The sequence below is a fragment of the Chelonoidis abingdonii genome, chromosome 22 (assembly GCF_003597395.2).
Source record: "Chelonoidis abingdonii isolate Lonesome George chromosome 22, CheloAbing_2.0, whole genome shotgun sequence".
NCBI lineage: Eukaryota > Metazoa > Chordata > Testudines > Testudinidae > Chelonoidis > Chelonoidis abingdonii.
Window position 1 is genome coordinate 21,444,614 of NC_133790.1, and position 17,849 is coordinate 21,462,462.

The 17,849-nt window shown below is 47.5% G+C and overlaps 1 protein-coding gene and 1 long non-coding RNA gene across 2 annotated transcripts in view; one reads left to right on the forward strand and one right to left on the reverse strand.

The window, feature by feature from the left end:
• The window catches only part of BCR (BCR activator of RhoGEF and GTPase), a 138,493-nt gene that overhangs the window by 15,768 nt on the left and 104,876 nt on the right, over positions 1 to 17,849 (reverse strand). Inside the window, exons 10-16 of the mRNA XM_032801258.2 lie at positions 17,209 to 17,377; positions 13,827 to 13,946; positions 12,761 to 12,836; positions 11,903 to 12,007; positions 9,443 to 9,517; positions 8,297 to 8,394; positions 7,413 to 7,544 (exon numbers count right to left, since the gene is read on the reverse strand). Of these exons, the coding sequence (XP_032657149.1) occupies positions 7,413 to 7,544; positions 8,297 to 8,394; positions 9,443 to 9,517; positions 11,903 to 12,007; positions 12,761 to 12,836; positions 13,827 to 13,946; positions 17,209 to 17,377 (775 nt within the window). The remainder of the gene's footprint in view (positions 1 to 7,412; positions 7,545 to 8,296; positions 8,395 to 9,442; positions 9,518 to 11,902; positions 12,008 to 12,760; positions 12,837 to 13,826; positions 13,947 to 17,208; positions 17,378 to 17,849) is intronic.
• On the forward strand, positions 82 to 7,388 carry LOC142045843 (uncharacterized). Its single transcript, XR_012654735.1, has 3 exons — positions 82 to 889; positions 2,172 to 2,274; positions 6,249 to 7,388. It is a non-coding gene; the product is annotated as an uncharacterized LOC142045843 (long non-coding RNA).

The window sequence follows — 17,849 nt, forward strand, 5'->3', positions numbered from 1 at the left end:
CTGCCCCCTCCTGTCAGGCTGGCCATGTCACTGCCAGGCAGCCACAATCTACATCGTTCCCACCCACGCCACAAGAATTTCCAAGCTGGAAGAATTTTGCAGCGTGAGAGGTTTCTTTCAACAAACACATTCCCTTCCCAGGCTCAGGAGGAAACCCGTTCTGAAATGTTTGGTTTCCTGTGCAACACAGCTGAGCCCAGCCAACTGCTTTCACTAAGGACTCTGCTGAAATGGCCTTTCTGATGATCTCTCCCATGTTTAATAAGGCCAAGGCTCTCTGACCAGGTTGTGCTTTTGCTCTGCACCTTACAATGGTGGGTATTCATAACCTAGAAGCAGTGGCTGAGTTTGGGGAGGGCAGGGGCAAGAAAGAGTTGGGTGCTGGCGCTCAGAGTGGGCCTGGGCGTTCCGAATATTTACACAAGAAGCTATATGACAGGGATGGTACCAGCGGCCCCACTTAGCGTTTCCTCCATTATCAATTGAGGCTCACAATTACTAACTCACACCAGTCTGGCAAGATGAATGCAAGTCAACAGATGCTTCAAAGCATAAGCCAACTGCATTCTTGTTCGTTGTCTCCAGAGCACACGGCATATGGCTGGTTAGGACCGTCAGTGACCTCAGGCAAGTACTCTTTGGAGGCAACAGCCAGATGGATGACTGCCCTTTGTGAGTGAGCCTTGGTGCCTGCTGAAGGCTGATATAATAGCTTCTGCTGCCTGTCCCTGCCTCCACCCCCCACATGAACACATGCTCCCCCTACCCTTGAACTCTGGGTTGGAAGAACTCCTACACCTCCCAGGCTGGAATCTCTCCAAACAGAACAGTGTGTACTCAATGGAGAGGAAGCTAGGAGGAAGGTGCATGAGAAATTCAAGGTTAGGTGGTACGTGCCATCCCTGTATATTATATAATCCTAAAAATTCAAGGTTACAGTGCTTTTCACATTGCTATTTAAAGTGCTATTGGGATAAACAAAAGAATGAGACCTGGGGAGAAAAAAAAAAAACACTTGGTGCTGCTGAGCAAGACAGGAAGATCAGGCCTACCACCACAGGAGGAAATAACAGTGCCACGGGCAAGCAGAGAACATAATCTACCTAGCTTTGAGCAAGCTTGCAGTACTGGAGTGTGCAGACAGCTGACCTCCAGTGTGGGGAAAGGGCAGCTGGAGCAGACCAGGTTCTGGCCTGGAGAATGAAGACAAAGGGTGCTAGTGAGTGAGACACTTCAGAACAGAGCAGGGGGTGACAAGCAGAGGGTCAGACTGACTGGCTTGAGGTCTGATTTATTGATCTATGACCTGGAAAATGGAACATCCAGGAAGAGAACATCATCTGCAGATGATGTGCCCCCGCCACCAGCAACTGTTCTGAGCAAACTAGGCCATAACACAAGCTGTCAGTCTGAGCGTGTTACGGAAAGCTGGGGCTGGCTCCTAGAGAAAGCTGCCTCTGCCATGATTTCAGACTGGGTGCAACTTTCATTAAACTTGGTTTAATACCCAGGGATCTCTCCACACATCTCCTGAATCAGTCAAAACTTGTGTCTGGCATGTTTCCACAACCAAAGAGGACAAGGACAGACCTGCTACAGACTCCCTCCTATGAGGTAGGAAAGGCAGTCTATAGCAGAGTCTGGCATAGTTCTCCTCATTGCTCAGGGAAAGCAGGGCAGGACCACCTTTAAACTCTGCTGTTGCTAGCAAATATTCAGCTGCAGTGTGAACAGAACTGCTCTATTGCCCTGTTGAGTTTCCCAGCTGCCTGTTCCTTGTGGTGAGCTATAAAGTGAAATGCAAATGAGCCAAGCAAATTCCTCTCTACAGCCTGCACAGATCACATCAGCACAAACCAGCTCAGCACAACAGGGATTTCTGCAGGAAGGACCCCGGCCCAGAAGCAGCTGAGGAGCCATACCACCCATTTAAATAAAAATGATGACAACAAGGAGGAAGAGGAGAAAGAGGTGGAAATGGGAGCTGAGGGCACTTAGTACCTCATGGGTCAGGCAAAAGGAGAAGAGACCCAAATTAGGAATGCAGGGGAAAGAGGCATGTGGCAGAGACACAGCAGGACATGGGGTGGTGGGGAAGGTAAGCCGAGGATTCAGGAGAAAAGGCTCTGGTCTCGCTCAGTAACCCAACACACAGTGCATTGGCTTTTCAGAGAAAGAGCAAAGGAAAGATACAGAAAGGGAAGAACAAAGAAGGACTGAAAGAGGAATCGATGGAAAAGGGAAGCGGAGGAAACAAGAAACACCTCTTTTCAGGTTAGTGCATTTTACGTTATTTATTCATATTACTTCCTCCCTTTCTTGAATTTCCATGGCAGTTTCACACTCCGGCAGTTTCTAATTGTAACCAATGAGAAACTGTATTGTCTGTGGCTCGTTAGTTCTGGAAGCACCCAGTCCTGCCTGGACCCATTCTTCCTAGAGCTCAGCACTGACATGTTAACCCCTCCCTCGTTGCCCTTTAGGCATGACCCAGAGCTTTCTTCATTTCCACCCTCTTTTCATTGCTGAGATGCTGTTCCACACGGTCAAGCTTCTGAAATTAACTTGAGTGTGTAAATGGTTTCGGAGGTGGATCTTAGGGGCTGCAGCCGGTGACTGTTAGTTTTGCATGAAAAACATTTATCTGTAGGTCTAAACAACAGAGAGAGGAAGGGAGATAGCCCTGGGCAATTCAACAAGCCAGCCCAGATAATGAAACAGATAAGGGTGATGGTCTTGCATGGCAACAGAGGAATATTGGCAAGCCGCCATCAGGGTATCAGAATATTTGTGCTCTAAGGTCACATCCTCCTTCCCACCTGCACCCCCACATCTTCCAGCACTGTTTTGGGGGGAAAGAGGGTTGAGCTTGTCTGAGCTGCTCATGCAGAGAAAATAACTGTTGTTCAGAACTGTACTGGCTTTAGGAGCTGGATCACAGTGCACAGTGTCCGTTCACTCTTGCAGCCTATCCCAGGGCTGAGCATATTTTTGCTGACATCCTCACTCACCCGGAAGCAGAGGCAGAAGAGTAAACAAAAGGCAGCCATGTTAATTTCTGCAGAGCTAGAGATGCAGGGAAATGAGTCTGCCAGATGGAGAAGGGCAAAATCTAGAGGGCAAAAGGGCCCAGTGGAGAGGGAAAAAATCTTAGCTGGAGATGAGTGGAGCTGACAATCTCCGTGTAACAAAACCAGAAGTTCCCTGGTATGGGAAGAAACAATATCCTGACACCATCCCCCATCCCTGAACTGTGGCCTAGAACAGGGGTTCTCACAACACATTTTTTGGGGGCCTTAAAGTGCGACCAACTCTTGCTGGTGGCTGCGCTGACAAATTTTTCCTAAAATACTTAATAAACTTTAGGAAAAAGAAATAAACATGCCCATATACACAGCCAAATCATTGTAATTTATTGAAACATTTTGCAGACTCAGTAATAAAATAACGTAATTGTCTCTAGCCTTTACTGGCCCTGAACAGAACAGAAACACAAATAAGGTGCTCTGAGGGTTCTCGTCATTGTTGCTGTTGTTACTTTTGGGTTTTTTGCTTGCTTTTTTAAAAAGATTTGCTAGCTAGTAAGTCTGCTGCTGTGAAAAGTGCTATTAACAAACAGAAATATCCCTTTTCACAGCAGCAGACTTGCTCAGTCCTGGCAAGCCTGGGGACAAATTAAGCCTTGGATGGGGAGGTCGGTAGGGGGCAAGTGGGGGAGGGAAACATGATGGGCTGGCGGAGGCAGCAGGGCCCAGGGCGATGGGGGTGTGAGCCCCACAGCTGGGGATTGACGGCCTGTGGCCAGAGCCTGCTGCCTGCCCTCACACCAGGGCTGGAGCCTCGCCCTACCATCCCCAGGAAACTCACTAGCTGCCCACTTCTCCAGCACTTGTCTCTCCAGAGGGGGGCAGGGTCCAACCCCTGCTGGTGGCCCTGTGGGAGGGACCACTGCTTTGCACCCTCTCCCATAGCACTGCCTAGAAGACTGTGGCCACAAGAAAAGCCACTAGTGGCCACATGCAGCCACAGTGGCTGCATTTGAGAAATGCTGCAGAAGCACATCTTCCATCACCACTTCATTTATCCGTGCATCTGACATGGCAGGTAGGCATGTCTGTGTATACACAGGGTGTTAAAGAGCTGTTCGGCTTGCTGCCCTTCCGAGGACAGAGAGAAGGGGCCCTAGGAGGGGGCTTTTCCTATGAGGTTCACAAGCAGCACACTCACAATAAAGTTCTGAGGCTCATAAAATCTGGGGGAAAGTGGGAGTCAACAACCAGTAATAAAGCTCTTACATGTGCACGTAGAAGAGGTAGGTAAAACATTCCATAGGAAAGGAACATATGAGCAATGGGAGCCATTAAACTGCTGCCAGTTCTTGGAAGCCTCTACAATTTTCTGCACACATGGACAATTTACAGCCTTCCTTCCTCCTCTACCATTATGTAACAGACAGAGCTAATAAAAATTTCGCAGAAAACAGTCCTGGTCTCCTAGGCTCACTGTCTTTGTCTCTGCAACACAGACTTTGGTGAGTCACAAATACCAGTAGCAGGAAGTTGCAGATTTACAACAATAATAAAAGGTTTAGAATACATGGTGGTTTTTGCCAAAATAATTTTTTCCCTAGTTTTTGCAATGGGAGGATGTGGACGTGACTCTGACTGTTCTGGGAGGCCAGGCTGGCTAGGCTCGAGCTTGTGGAAAAGCTCGCCCCCCCTTCCCACTGGCTTCCACGGAATAGTGTTCATCTCAGCCGAGGGCAGACTTTGACCTGGATAATGACAACACAAAGCTCCAGAGGCTCTTAAGTGAAAAAAATGACAAATCAAAAGCCTCTGGAAAAGTCTTGAAAGAAAACAAATATTCAAAATAGCAAAAGGTGCAAATGCTGACATCACTAATCACAATTTCCACAAGTTTATCCCCACTATTTTTTTTGTTTGTTTGTTATATTAGGAGTGTTTCCTGATTTTAAACAGGCGCATTCAGTGGCCTGGTAAAAAAAATAAATCAACCAACCATAGACCCCAGCAGAGGGGTTATTTTAGGACTCTTTTTTCCCCTCCTCTTTTCTTTTTTTAAAACTACATAATAGTCCTAAAAATAAATACTGTGATGGGACAGAAATTTCTGAGAATTAAGGACAGCCTGACCTGGCCTAATTTCAGCCTGTTCAGAAACGTGATGGGAGGGTTTCTTTGTAAAATTAGGGGGGGGAGGGAAATCTGATAAAACATGCAAAAGCGGGAGATTGTTTCTATTTAGGGCTACAGTAGAAACCTGACTTTAGAGCCAGTCAAAAATTATTTTATTGAACTATTTCCTTGAAAACGTTCAGGGTTTTTGCCAGGAAACGAAAATTCCCAAAACCAATTTTAATTATTTTTATTTTTGTTTCTTTTGTTTTCCTGATTGAAAACTGAGAAGTTTAACCAAAAAACAATTTTGTTTTTTCAATTATGAAAAAATGGAAAAATTTAACAAAAATATGGAAATTTTTTGTGAAAATGGCTGTTTCACTGAAAATCCATTTCTTGCCTAAAAAAGTTTTAAAGAATTTTTTTTTTTTTAACCAGCTGTATCTGAAGCCTTTGGAAAAATCCAGGGTTTGATGACTTGGGGGGGGGGGAGACAGGTGGGAGGGGGAGCACTGATGAATGCACAACTAAGAGCTTTCAGGGCTGAAACTTTGAGCATCAGTCAGCACAGCCCCAAAGGAAGTAACCAGTCCCTGTTAGCCTGACTGTGCTATGCGGGAGACAAGGTGCGTGAGGTAATATCTTTTATTGGATCAACTTCTGCTGGTGAGACAAACACGCCCTTGAGCTACTCAGAGCTCTTCTTCAAGTCTGCGAAAGGGACTAAGAGCAGGTCTACATTTAAAACACTGCACTAGTGCGGCTGTAGCGCTAAAGTGAAGACGCTCCTACCCCAATGGGAGAACTTCTCCCATCAGCCTAGTTAATCCAGCTCTGCAAGAGGTGGTAGCTACGTCAACAGGAGAAGCCCTCCCGCCAACATAATGCTATCTACACCTGAGCAACACCGTTATACCGATATAACAGATACAGATTTGTAGTGTAGACCTGGCCTTAGAGTGTCACAGCTAAATACACAATTGAACAGATACTTTTGCATAAGTTAGCACACATTCGAAAAGACCATTCAAGGTGAAGTGGCCTGTTAATATCCCCGTTTACCAATTTTACTATCTGAATATTTGTTTTCTTTCAAATATCTCCCAGAGGTCCGGTCTGGTGACAAAGCTATCCTTGATGACATGGAGGTCTCATGCAGCTCCTTTGGACACCAGTCTTGACAGGCCCCATGAATGAAGAAGGACTGCGACACCATGCCCAGACTCGGCTCCCTTTGAAATAGGAGGACAAGGCCTGTGCGGTTACTACTCAGCTGTCGAAGAAAGCGGTGCCGAGGAAGAGGCAAGGAAATGAACAGAAATGGGTGACGAGTACTGGTAGTTATTTCATGGAGTGCCACAAGCATGCAGGATGCTTTACAGAACACATGCACAGACAGGGTACATGCCTTGAACAGCTTATGGTCTAACTCAAACAAATACGGTACTCAGGACAACTTTCCCAGCATGTCACTGGGGCTTCAGGAAAGAGACTTGAAGGAGGAGAGGGAATCATACAACATGTTCAACCTGCCCCCATCCTGCAACAGCTGGGATCTTTGTCAGAAACTTAATGCTCAGAACTTTAGGCCAGCGCCACTCAATTCTCTGGGAGCATCAACCCCTTTTGCTGTCAACTCATCATCTCTCCAACCCTCTGGTACTTGCAAAACGCACAGAAATGCTACACGCTGCTTCTCAGTGAAGAGGTCAAACAGCCCATTTAAATCTTAGATATACCCTGTTATGGACACAAAGTTCCGAACATGGCTGTTGTCAGAGCAACAGGTATGTCCTGCTTGGTTTTACCATCACATCACTACACTCACGGCATGTACTGAAGGGCAGATAGCATTTTCTCTGGACTGATTTATTAGGGCACTGATAGAGGCCACTGTCATGTCTTACACACAAAGCCACTCTCCTCACTCTCTCTCTTTCCTTGTGCACATGGAGCACACAGGCCTCAGTGACTTTGAGCTGTGACCATGAATTCTCCAGGGAGGATTTGAGACATGACAAAGGATGAATCACCCAATTCTCTCCAACAATAAACCCCCTGCAGAATGCCACCAACGCTGGGACCAGAGGAGTATAAAAAGGGCCAGTGTCACATTTAACCTCCCAGCTGTCTCTCAAAGAATCCCCAACCTGGCTGCCTGACTTCCAGAATTCGGGGCATTCTCTCGCAGAGACAAGGGAGCTCCAGGATTCAGAAGCTCCATTGTTTATCCTAGTGCAGGGCTTAGAAATGGATAAGGGCAAGCCCTACCTGGATCTGGCCTTTCCCCATGATTCGATCTGTGATCTCTCCATCTTCTTTGGTGAGCTTGGTTTTATTGTAGCATTTTTCATAGCACAAAATCCGTAGGGTCTGCGATCCCTCCAGCTCAATCTCAAACTCCTGCAGCAAGGGGAAAGAGAAGGGGAAGAGCAGCAATTAGTTAACAAGGAGATAGAGTCTTCTGGATATTTGACTCTGTACAGCCTCACTGAAACCAATCTGAAGGGACCAATCAAGGGACTGACAGATCTCTCATCTAATGGAGTGGGTCTTAAAGAAAGGTCAAGCAGAATAGTACTGAGCCCACTTGGGGAACACTTCGGAGGTATCCCTTAGTCAAGTTTCAGTATATTGTAGTGGTGAACCATTGAAAGAAACAGATGGTCCCATATTTCTTGTGTTTAATTACACTAGGTTTAAAATATGCCTGCTATAAAGAAGCAGGAAGCTGAAAGCTAAGTTTATAACTGTACCCTCCCCTTCAAAAAATACATCCTTATTCAGTGTATTGCCACAGGATTTTTTTTTTTTTTTTAAGTGTACACACACACACACACACACACTCTCTCTCTCTCTCTCTCTCTCTCTCCCCAATCAGCTGGCTGATTACGCAAAGAGCATCTGCTGCTGACACATTCGTTTCATCAGTGAGTCTCCAAGATTAAAACCTCCTACAAACAGTGACAGCCCAGAGGAAACAACAGGAACCTGCAGACTCTGCTTCCAGATGTGCTGCACGTGTAAGAAGGGTCCAGTTCATGCAGTACAGATTGCAAACCAAACATCCACTTCATTTGCAAATGATCTGCCCCAAGGGGATAAACAAGGCCCAGCATATCTGATAAATCACATGAAGAACTATCCATACCCACCTCATTCCAATTGGGCTCCGTAGTGTCCCTGTACACTCTGGTTTTAGCTTTGTTCACAAAATATCCAAAGGAATCCACCTCCAATGTGCAGTACAGGTCTGGAGGCGAGACACAGAATAAGTTAAGATTATGGTAATCTTCTTCTATAAGCATTTCTTCCTAGATGCTTTCTCACCTAAAGGCCTCTCTATACTGAGGACACTGGAACCAATGTAGCTACACCAGTGCAAACAATCAATGTAGACAGGCTGTGTAATGCAGCTTACCCTGTGCTGGTGCATGGCCTCTATTACACTGTGCAATGGGTCTACACTATGGGTTTGCAGCTACATAGCATGGGTGTAATTACGCTGGTGTAACCACAGCAGCGTAAGTGTCCTTAGCACAGAGAGGCCCTTAATGCGTCCTCCCTGGTACTGGCACACATTCCTCAGTTCAGCCAGAAGGTGCATTTCTGTCGCTTAGCAGAAAGGGCACTTTGTCTCCTCTTTTCTTAGATTTGTTTTTGTGTGCAATTACACAGAGAGAAATGTGGGCGCCCTGGAAGCTAGGCTCCATTCCAACACTCAGCAGAGCCCAAAGGAAGACCCCACTGACTTCAGAGGAAATTGGATTGGGATCTTCCCAAATTACCTTAGCTGCTGCAGAAAGCGTGTGTGTGTGTATTGTAACAAGGATGCTCTCCCCACCCCACACACTGCTCAGCTTTGCCTTCTGCTTGATCCGCCAGTGAACTCCTAATCCAGTGTTTATTACCATAGATGTTGTTACTGTGAGATCAGGGATTGAGCCTTGAGATTTCACTGCAGGATCAAACAGGGTTGGAAAATGGGCAACGAGGCAGCAAGAGCTGATTTACCCATGAACTGTTGGGTAAGCAGCACGTACAATAAGAAAAATGACAGAAAATAGGGTAAGAGTGAAATGATTTGTGTTGGAGCCTGGTCTATTTGAGAGCTTTTATCCCTACGCAAAGCTAGTCAGCATCCCCTAAATGTACACTAATCCCCCACTCCCAATCACCCAAACTGGCTCTCTTCACCAAACCCTGTATCCCCAAACTGACATCTCCATGCCCAGAGTACCTCATCCTTGTCCTTTGGCCCTCACAGACCCCCACTTGCACCTCACAGATTTGCAACTCACTTGTGCTCTGCTTGAACCCCGTAGCAGAATGAACAATGACGTTCAGGAATCCATAGAGCCCGGGCGATTCGTCATCTGTACAAAAGACCCAAGAAATTTTAGTTCAGCTTCACAGAGGTGGCAAAGGGGAAGAAGGAGGAGATTTACATCACCGAGATTGCAGAGTGGAAGATGAAGTGTGTAATCCCAGTAGCAGGAACATGACATCTAGGTCAGGTTTTTTTTAGAAAGGAATTGTAAGTTGCTCCAGGTACCACTCCTTTCCCAGACTCCTCTTGACAATTCTGGAGTTTTTACAATCACACTTCATTATTTTTAAATTTTTCATCTCTCCCAGTGTTGCTGTGAAAGTCCCAAACAACAGAAGAAACCAACTGACTATATGGGTAAAGAAGCAAAACTGACGATACACAAAGGGCTGTCAACTGCACAAAGGAAAACTGAAAAGTATTTTTATATTACAGCAGCACCTGCTGGTCCTAAGTGAGATCAGGGTCCCAGTGAGCTGGGCACGCTACAGAATAAGCGAGAGTTCCTGTCTCAAAGAACTTGTAATCTAAATAGGTGAGACAGACAAGGATTACAGAGGAAACAGATACAGAGCACTGAAGGAATTTGCTCAAAGTAACCCAGCCAGTCAGTGGCAGAGTTGGGAAAAACTTAGATCCGACTCAGCTTTTCTTATCTCTCCATTGAGGATTTTCTCTCTAATCTGTCAGCGACACTGATTTTAGCTGTTACTTGTAACCACAGTAGGTAAAACTTTTCAGACAGAAGAGTGAGTCTTAAGAGGCTGGCATCCCTCTAACACTGGCCTGGCATTAAGAGTCAGAGATTGTAAGGATCTGCGGGACTAGAACCTGGGTCTGTGGAGCCTGGGGCAGCTGACATTCCCCCATCACCAGCAGGACACCATGCAGAGCTGCAGCCTAGGAGCACTGTGGAGATGAGGTGCGACAGGAAATACCACCCAAAGTGATCAGAGCAACAGCACCTTGCAGCCTTCTGATTGGCCCACGGTTACTACTTAGCCCTAGAGGTGCTCCAAGAAGTTGCCTGAGCAAGCAGGCAGAATCCTACCTTGCTGCAGCTCCAGACCTTGCCTTGCTGTCTGACCTTAGGCCTCCGACTCTGGCCTGTCGCTGACTCTGGCCTCCTGACTCCAGTCTGGTAACTATTCCTGACCCTGAGTCTCTGACCCTGGCCCGACTCTGACCCTGACTCTTGCCTACTTATTTCAGTTCTTGCACCTACTCTGATCCCTGCTTTCCAACTACCGCCTTGTGGCCAGCCCTTGGCTCCGTGACACCAGCCCAGTAACAACCAGCAGGCCAGACTGCCCACGCCCTGGACTCTTACAAAGAAACCATATGATACACAGCGATTATGTACAGGCTGCATTTCTAAATACTGGACTCGTATCTGCAAACTCACCATCACACTAACTGACATGCAGCACTCTGCAAATCTACTAAGAACCAGCACAAACACGCTCTCAGCATCTCCGACACTTTGCCTCCCTACATTTGCTTCATTTCACGTTTTTGCTGCCTCAGGAGTAGCACTCATCATTTCATTATAAACGCCTCCCTGTCAAACATGCACTCCAAGGATTTCAACAAATCAGCTCAAAATAATTTCACACTCATGCCTCCAGCTGAGGAAGATGGAGACAGCTCAACAGAACAGAGCAGCTTCCCCACCACAAACATGCCATCTGAAAATCCTACACGCCTGTCTCAGTCATAGGCAGGACTGTGGCTACTTCACCCCTTTTTCTCATATCCAGCCTGTTCATTTTTAAATCACATTCTAAAGAATATATCTAAGAGAGAATCCCGCAAACATCCATGTGCCAGGGAAGCAGAGGGGCTCGACTCCAGGAGGAAGGAGTGGGGCTAGTGGCCAGAGCTGCTGTGGGTACAATGGCTAGGGGGTTAGTGGTAGGAGGACAGGGGGAGGGACTTCAGGCCATTGAATGATGGGGAAAAGTAAAAGGAACAATAATGACTGAAAAAATATGAGAATCCACCCAATAACAATGGGGGAGATGGAGAAAAGCCATAGGGGATGGGCAGGAATTCATTGTCAAAGGAGAAGTGGGGGAGAAAGTGAATTGCAAACATTCCACAGGTTGTATTTATTTATACTGTGGGACTGAATAACTCTGGAACCTTTGAGCAGACCCTCCCCTGCCCGTTCCCTCTGCTTGCTGCATCTTGTCTACTCAGAGCAAGCTTCTGGGGGCAATCAAATCTTCCTACAGCAACTAGCTGCAGCAGAGCTGGGTTGTTCAGGGTTTAAGTGTGGTCAGAATCGGGATTGTTTTATAAGACCATCCAGTCACAGCTGCCTTGAGGCCTGAATGGTAAGAGCAAGACAAGAGGGATTTAAAGGAAAGGCAGGGGTTGGGTTATGACTATAGCTGGTCCACATGAGGGCACCGACAACTGCTCTCACCTTCTTTATTGATGGTGAGGGGGATGTTGTGGACGGTCTGAAGCTTGACGCAGGAGTTTGTCAGCATCTGGAGCTCCACGGACGTGAGTGAAAAGCTTTTAAAGCCTGTCAAGGAAATTCAGAGAGGGAATGGTATCTGCCCAGGACACAGAGCTCCATGGACACTCCCCGAAAGCCCAGGCAGGGGGTACTGACAGAAGCTTCCAGGGCAATGCTAGCAGATGGCATAAGGGAGCATTTCTCTGGTTGGAAGGAACCCTGGCTCAAGCACAGGCCCCTTGGCCATACTGTCAGAAGGCTTCAGCGCAGTCACATGCAGGGGCTCACCTGTCCTATGGCTAGTCTCTGGATCTTGCACACAGAATGAAAGACTCTTCTCACCTGATAGAGCAATAGCCAACCCCTCTCCAGAAATAAAGCACTCCCCTCAGGCAAAGGCCAGGGGAACAGGATGGGCCTTTCACTGCCCCAGAAGGGCAGACGACTCTGGTTTTGGCAGGTCAATGGGAGAAATGATTTCACTGGGGAGAGCTCTCCCTGTGCCCTAGCTCCCAGACATTTACATCTAGGGGCTGGGAGCAAAAGGACCTCCACTGGCTTCAACTGCAGTGACCGGGCAGGAGAAGAAAATAAATTTATCCATGTTGTCTCCTGGATATTCATACATCTCCTTCTCCTTGTGGCAGGGGGCCATTCCCCACTTCTGGCTAACTCCCCGGGATAGGGGAAGGTTGGACAATCCCTTCCCTGACTCTTCCTCCCTGGCAGGGTAGAGAGGCATATGCACGGAGGTTACCCAGCTGGATGGTCTCTAGAACACCCTAAGACAAGGGCTCTAATTGGCCAAGGGACACTCACATTTCTTCTGCTGCTCCCGGATGTTCTCTCTCCACTCTGCCCGTTCGTAGTCCGACGAGATGAGGAATGTGTAACTCTATGCAGGAAGAGACAGGGGAACAAGAAACATGTCATTCTGACCCACCACCTCCCAGTGAGAGTTACTGGATCCAGACCCCACTTGTACACCTGCCAGCTTCCTCCCAGCACTGCTTTGGCAGTGCCAGCCGGGACCCTGGCACTGTGAATGCCCTGTTGCTGGTGCTGAAGGCATGCTGCTGAGGACACCTGCAGCCTGGGCTTCTTCAAAGGACTACCCTGTTAATGGCCGCTGGGACTGTGGCAGCATGAGCTTCCATGACTGCTGTCTACTCTGGCCAGGCCAGCCAACAGTGCATGCCGTGGAGATTACGCAGATGTGTGGCTAAGGAAGCAGATGCCAAAATGCCTTTGAAATAAGCTGAAGAAAATGCTGGTGACTAGATCTTGAAACGATCCATTGCCGAGTACATGCAGATACCACAGTCACCAATAACCCCAGACATACAGCACTGGAGATAAATCTAACCCCATGAGCCTCTCCCACTAGCTAAGAGAGCATCTCCATAGTCTGTTAGCACTAGGGGGCCAATGAAGTCTACAGCCATGAAATTAGACCCATGAGTACCCTCCCCCTGCAACTTTACTAAAGGATGAGGCTATGGTGCAGCAGCTGTGGGGCTTTATCCCAGGGGAAGTGATGCAGTTCCCACTCCTATCTGGTTGGATCCAAGCACAGGCAGATAGTAGGGTGAGGGGTGAATTTCTGATATTTTTCAAAATGCAAATGTACATGCAAATTAACCCTTGGGCTCCTGGTAAGTTGCCAACGTGGCCTTCAGCATGGCACAGGCTGGACATCTGCAGTTTGGAGACTATTTTCAGACGAGCCACTGGATGATGAGACAATTACAAACTGATGAATGCTTGAGCAGATCCAATTCCCTTGGGTGGGGCACTGTGACACGCACATGCACACGATTCCCCCTCTTGCGCCTCATTCTTGGCCTGTATGCAAGGCCCCAGAGACACCCGTGGAGCAGCTTACCTTGCCATTCCGGTTGTGAACCCGGAAAGCCATGTTGGGAGACATCAGCAACAGCAGAGATTCCTGCTCAGACAGCTTCTTTTTCAACCTCTCAATGACCTTGCTGCCCTTGTTAGCCCTCTAGAGAACAGACAGAGAATCACAGAAGATTAGGGTTGGAAGGGACCTGAGGAGATCATGTAGTCCAACCCCCTGCTCAAAGCAGGACCAACACCAACTAAATTATCCCAGCCAGGGCTTTGTCAAGCTGAGCCTTAAAAACCTCTAAGGATGGAGATTCCACCACTTCCCTACGTAACCCATTCCAGTGCTTTCCCACCCTCTTAGTGAAATAGTGTTTCCTAATATCCAACCTAGACCTCCCTCACTGTAACTTGAGACCATTGCTCCTTATTCTGTCACCTGCCACCACAGAGAACAGCCTAGCTGCATCCTCTTTGGAACCGGCTTCAGGTAGTTGAAGGTTGCTATCAAATCCCCCCTCACTCTTCTCTTCTGCAGACCAAACAAGCTCAGTTCCCTCAGCCTCGTAAATCATGTGCCCCAGCCCCCTGATCATTTTCGTTGCCCTCCACTGGACTCCTTCCAATTTGTCCACATCCTTTCTGTAGTGGGGGGGACCAACACTGGACACAACACTCCAGATGTGGCCTCACCCAGTGCTGAATAATCACTTTCCTCAATTTACTGATAACGTTCCTACTAATACAGCCCAATATGCCGTTAACCTTCTTGGCAACAAGGACACACTGCTGACTCATATCCAGCTTTTTGTCCACTGTAATCCCCAGGTCCTTTTCTACAGAACTGCTGCTTAGCCAGTCGGTCCCCAGCCTGTAGCCGTGCATGGGATTCTTCCATCCTAAGTGCAGGACTCTGCACTTGTCCTTGTTGAACCTTCTCATTTTTCTTTTGGCCCAATCCTCCAATTTGTCTCGGTCACTCTGGACCCTATCCCTACCCTCCTGCATATCTACCTCTCCCTGCAGCTTAGTGTCATCTGGGAACTTGCTGAGGTTACAATACACCCCATCATCCAGATCATTAATAAAGATGTTGACCAAAACCAGCCCCAGGACCGACCCCTGGGCTACTCCGCTTGATACTGACTGCCAGCTAGACATAGACCCGTTGATCACTACCCGTTGAGCCTGACAATCTAGCCAGCTTTCTATCCACCTTATAGACCATTCATCCAATCCATACTTCTTTAACTTGCTGGCAAGAATACTGTGGAAGACCCTATCAAAAGCTTTGTTAAAGTCAAGATATATCACGTCCATTGCTTTCCCCATATCCACAGAGCCAGTTATCTCATCATAGAAGGCAATCAGGTTGGTCGGGCATGGACTTGTCCTTTGTGAATCCATGTTGACTGTTCCTGGTCACCTTCCTCTCCTCCAAGTGGTTCAAAATGGTTTCCTTGAGGACCTGCTCTACAATTTTTCCAGAGACTGAGGTAAGGCTGACGGCTCTGTAGTTCCATGGGTTCTCCTTCTTCCCGTTTTAAAAGATGAGCACTATATTTGCCCTTTTCCAATCGTCTGAGACCTCCCCTGGTTGCCACAAGTTTTCAGAGATATTGGCCAATGGCTCTGCAATCACATCAGCCAATTCTCTCAGCACCCTCGGATGCATTAGATCCGGACCCATTGACTTGTACATGTCCAGCTTTTCTAAATAGTCCTCAATCTGTTCTTTCACCACTCAGGGCTGCTCACCTCCTCCCCATACTGTGTTGCCCAGGACAGCAGTGTGGAAGATGACATTGATTGTGAAGACCGAGGCAAAAAAAGCATTAAGTTCTTCAGCTTTTTCCACATCATCTGTCACTAGGTTGCCTCCCCATTCATTGAGGGTTCCACGCTTTTCCTGACCTTTTTCTTGTTGCTAACACACTTGGAGAAACCCTTCTTGTTACCCTTCACATCCCTTGCTAGTTGGAACTCCAGCTGTGTTTTGGCCATCCTGATTTACACCTCTGCATGCTCAAGCAATATTTTTATACTCCTCCCTAGTCATCTGTCCAAGTTTCAACTTCTTGTAAGCTTCCTTTTTGTGTTTAAGCTCACTGAAGATTTCACTGTTAAGCCAAGCTGGTTGCCTGCCATATTTGCTATTCTTTCTGAAAATCGGGATGGTTTGTTCGTGCGCCCTCAATAAGGCTTCTTTAAAATATAGCCAGCTTTCCTGGACTCCTTTCCCCGTATTGGCCTCCCAGGGGATCCTGCCCATCAGTTCCCCGAGGGAGTCAAAGTCTGCTTTTCTGAAGTCCAGGGTCCGTATTTTGCTGCTCTCCTTCTTTCCTTTTGTGAGGATCCTGAACTCAACCATCTCATGGTCACTGCTCCCCAGGTTGTCACCCACTTCTACTTCCCCTACCAATTCTTCCCTGTTTGAAAGCAGCAGGTCAAGAAGAGAACAGCCCCGGGTTGGTTCCTCCAGTAGTTTCAACAGGAAGTTATCCCCAACACTCTCCAAAAACTTTCTGGATTGTCTGTACACTGCTGTATTGCTCTCCCAGCAGATGTCAGGGTGATTGAAGTCCCTCATTAGACCAGATTATGGTGGTCTCATGCCAGAATCAATGTGGAGGAGGAGATTTGACTCGATTTTCTGATCTATCCCCCTCTTCCCTTCACAGATGGCCAGACAACACTTCCATGCAGCAGTGGTTCTGCCGTTGGGACAAGTGGAACTCCACCCCACTTAGGAAATGGCTTGGATTCTGCGACACCCGAGAAAACGCATGTCTAGCAAACGAAGAGGGGACAACATTAGAACCACAGAGCCTACAGTGAAAGAGGTTGAGATGTTTATCTATAGACCTGCTTATGCATCCAAATCCATTAGGCTTCAAACACACTTAGAAGGCACTGCTGATATGGTATCTTTATATGTGACCAAAGCCACACCCAGGCTCGTGCTTAGATATCCAAGAGGTGAAATCTCTGAAAAAACAGATTCACCACATTTTATCCACTCATGTGACCTCGGCACAAAAGCTACCCCATTCCTCCCAATTCCTCCTTCAACAGTAAGTGTATCCAAAGACATAGCACCCTGAGCAGGGCCTGCCAACACTGTGAGAACATTCAACGCCTAGTTGCTGGATGCTTTGTTATTCCTGGATGCCCAGAGGACACTATCACACAAGGGACAATGCATCATACCTAGCTATAGCTGCCTGACCAACCACTACATGTGTAACCAAAAGTTTAGTTCCACTGCATGTCACAAACAAGTGCCATAGCTTAGCAGAATTATCTGTCCAAACAAACTCTGGAGGTGAGTTACTCCCACCCCCCAGCAGCATCCCACTTCCAGGTTGGGACACAACATGCACCCCAGGCTTGGGGAAGACGGCTCCACCTGCCATTACCTTTTCTCGCTGGATGTCATTCTTCATCTGGGAGATCTTGATCTTCATAGCATCCAGCTCCTCGTCAGCCACGAGTGGGATGTTAGGCACTGCCTCGGACTCATCCACAGTTTGGAAGCTGAGGTCTGTGAGCGGAATGTACCATTTACAATCATACTGCTGGCTTTTCCTGAAAAGAAGAGGGGACAGGGCTTTAAACACGCTTGCACTCCATCAGCTCACACTGCTCCTTCCATGCTTTCCCCCCTGGTGGTTTCAGCACTGCAGGTTACAAGACAGTGAAACAGACTCAACCTCACTGTAATCCCTGAGATGGAAGCACAGCTGGAGTAGGTCTGTTTTCCAGCAATGAATCTTGAAGGAGCCAATACCCACTACAATGCTATGTACAGAGTGCTGCCCGTAGATTTTATTTTTTTTAAATCCAGTGCTCACTCTTAAGCATCCCAAAGCACTTCCCAAATACAGTGATACAGTGAAACCCCGCTATAACGAGACCTTTGGGGTCCAAAAATTTCCAGCGCGCTAAATGTGGGGTCGCGGTATAGCGGGGTGTCAAACCAGTCAGTTTTTCAGTGGTCCCCAAAGCAGTGTATTGAGGTGCACTGCCTAGTGCTCCTGGTGCCTAGTGCCCAGCAGGG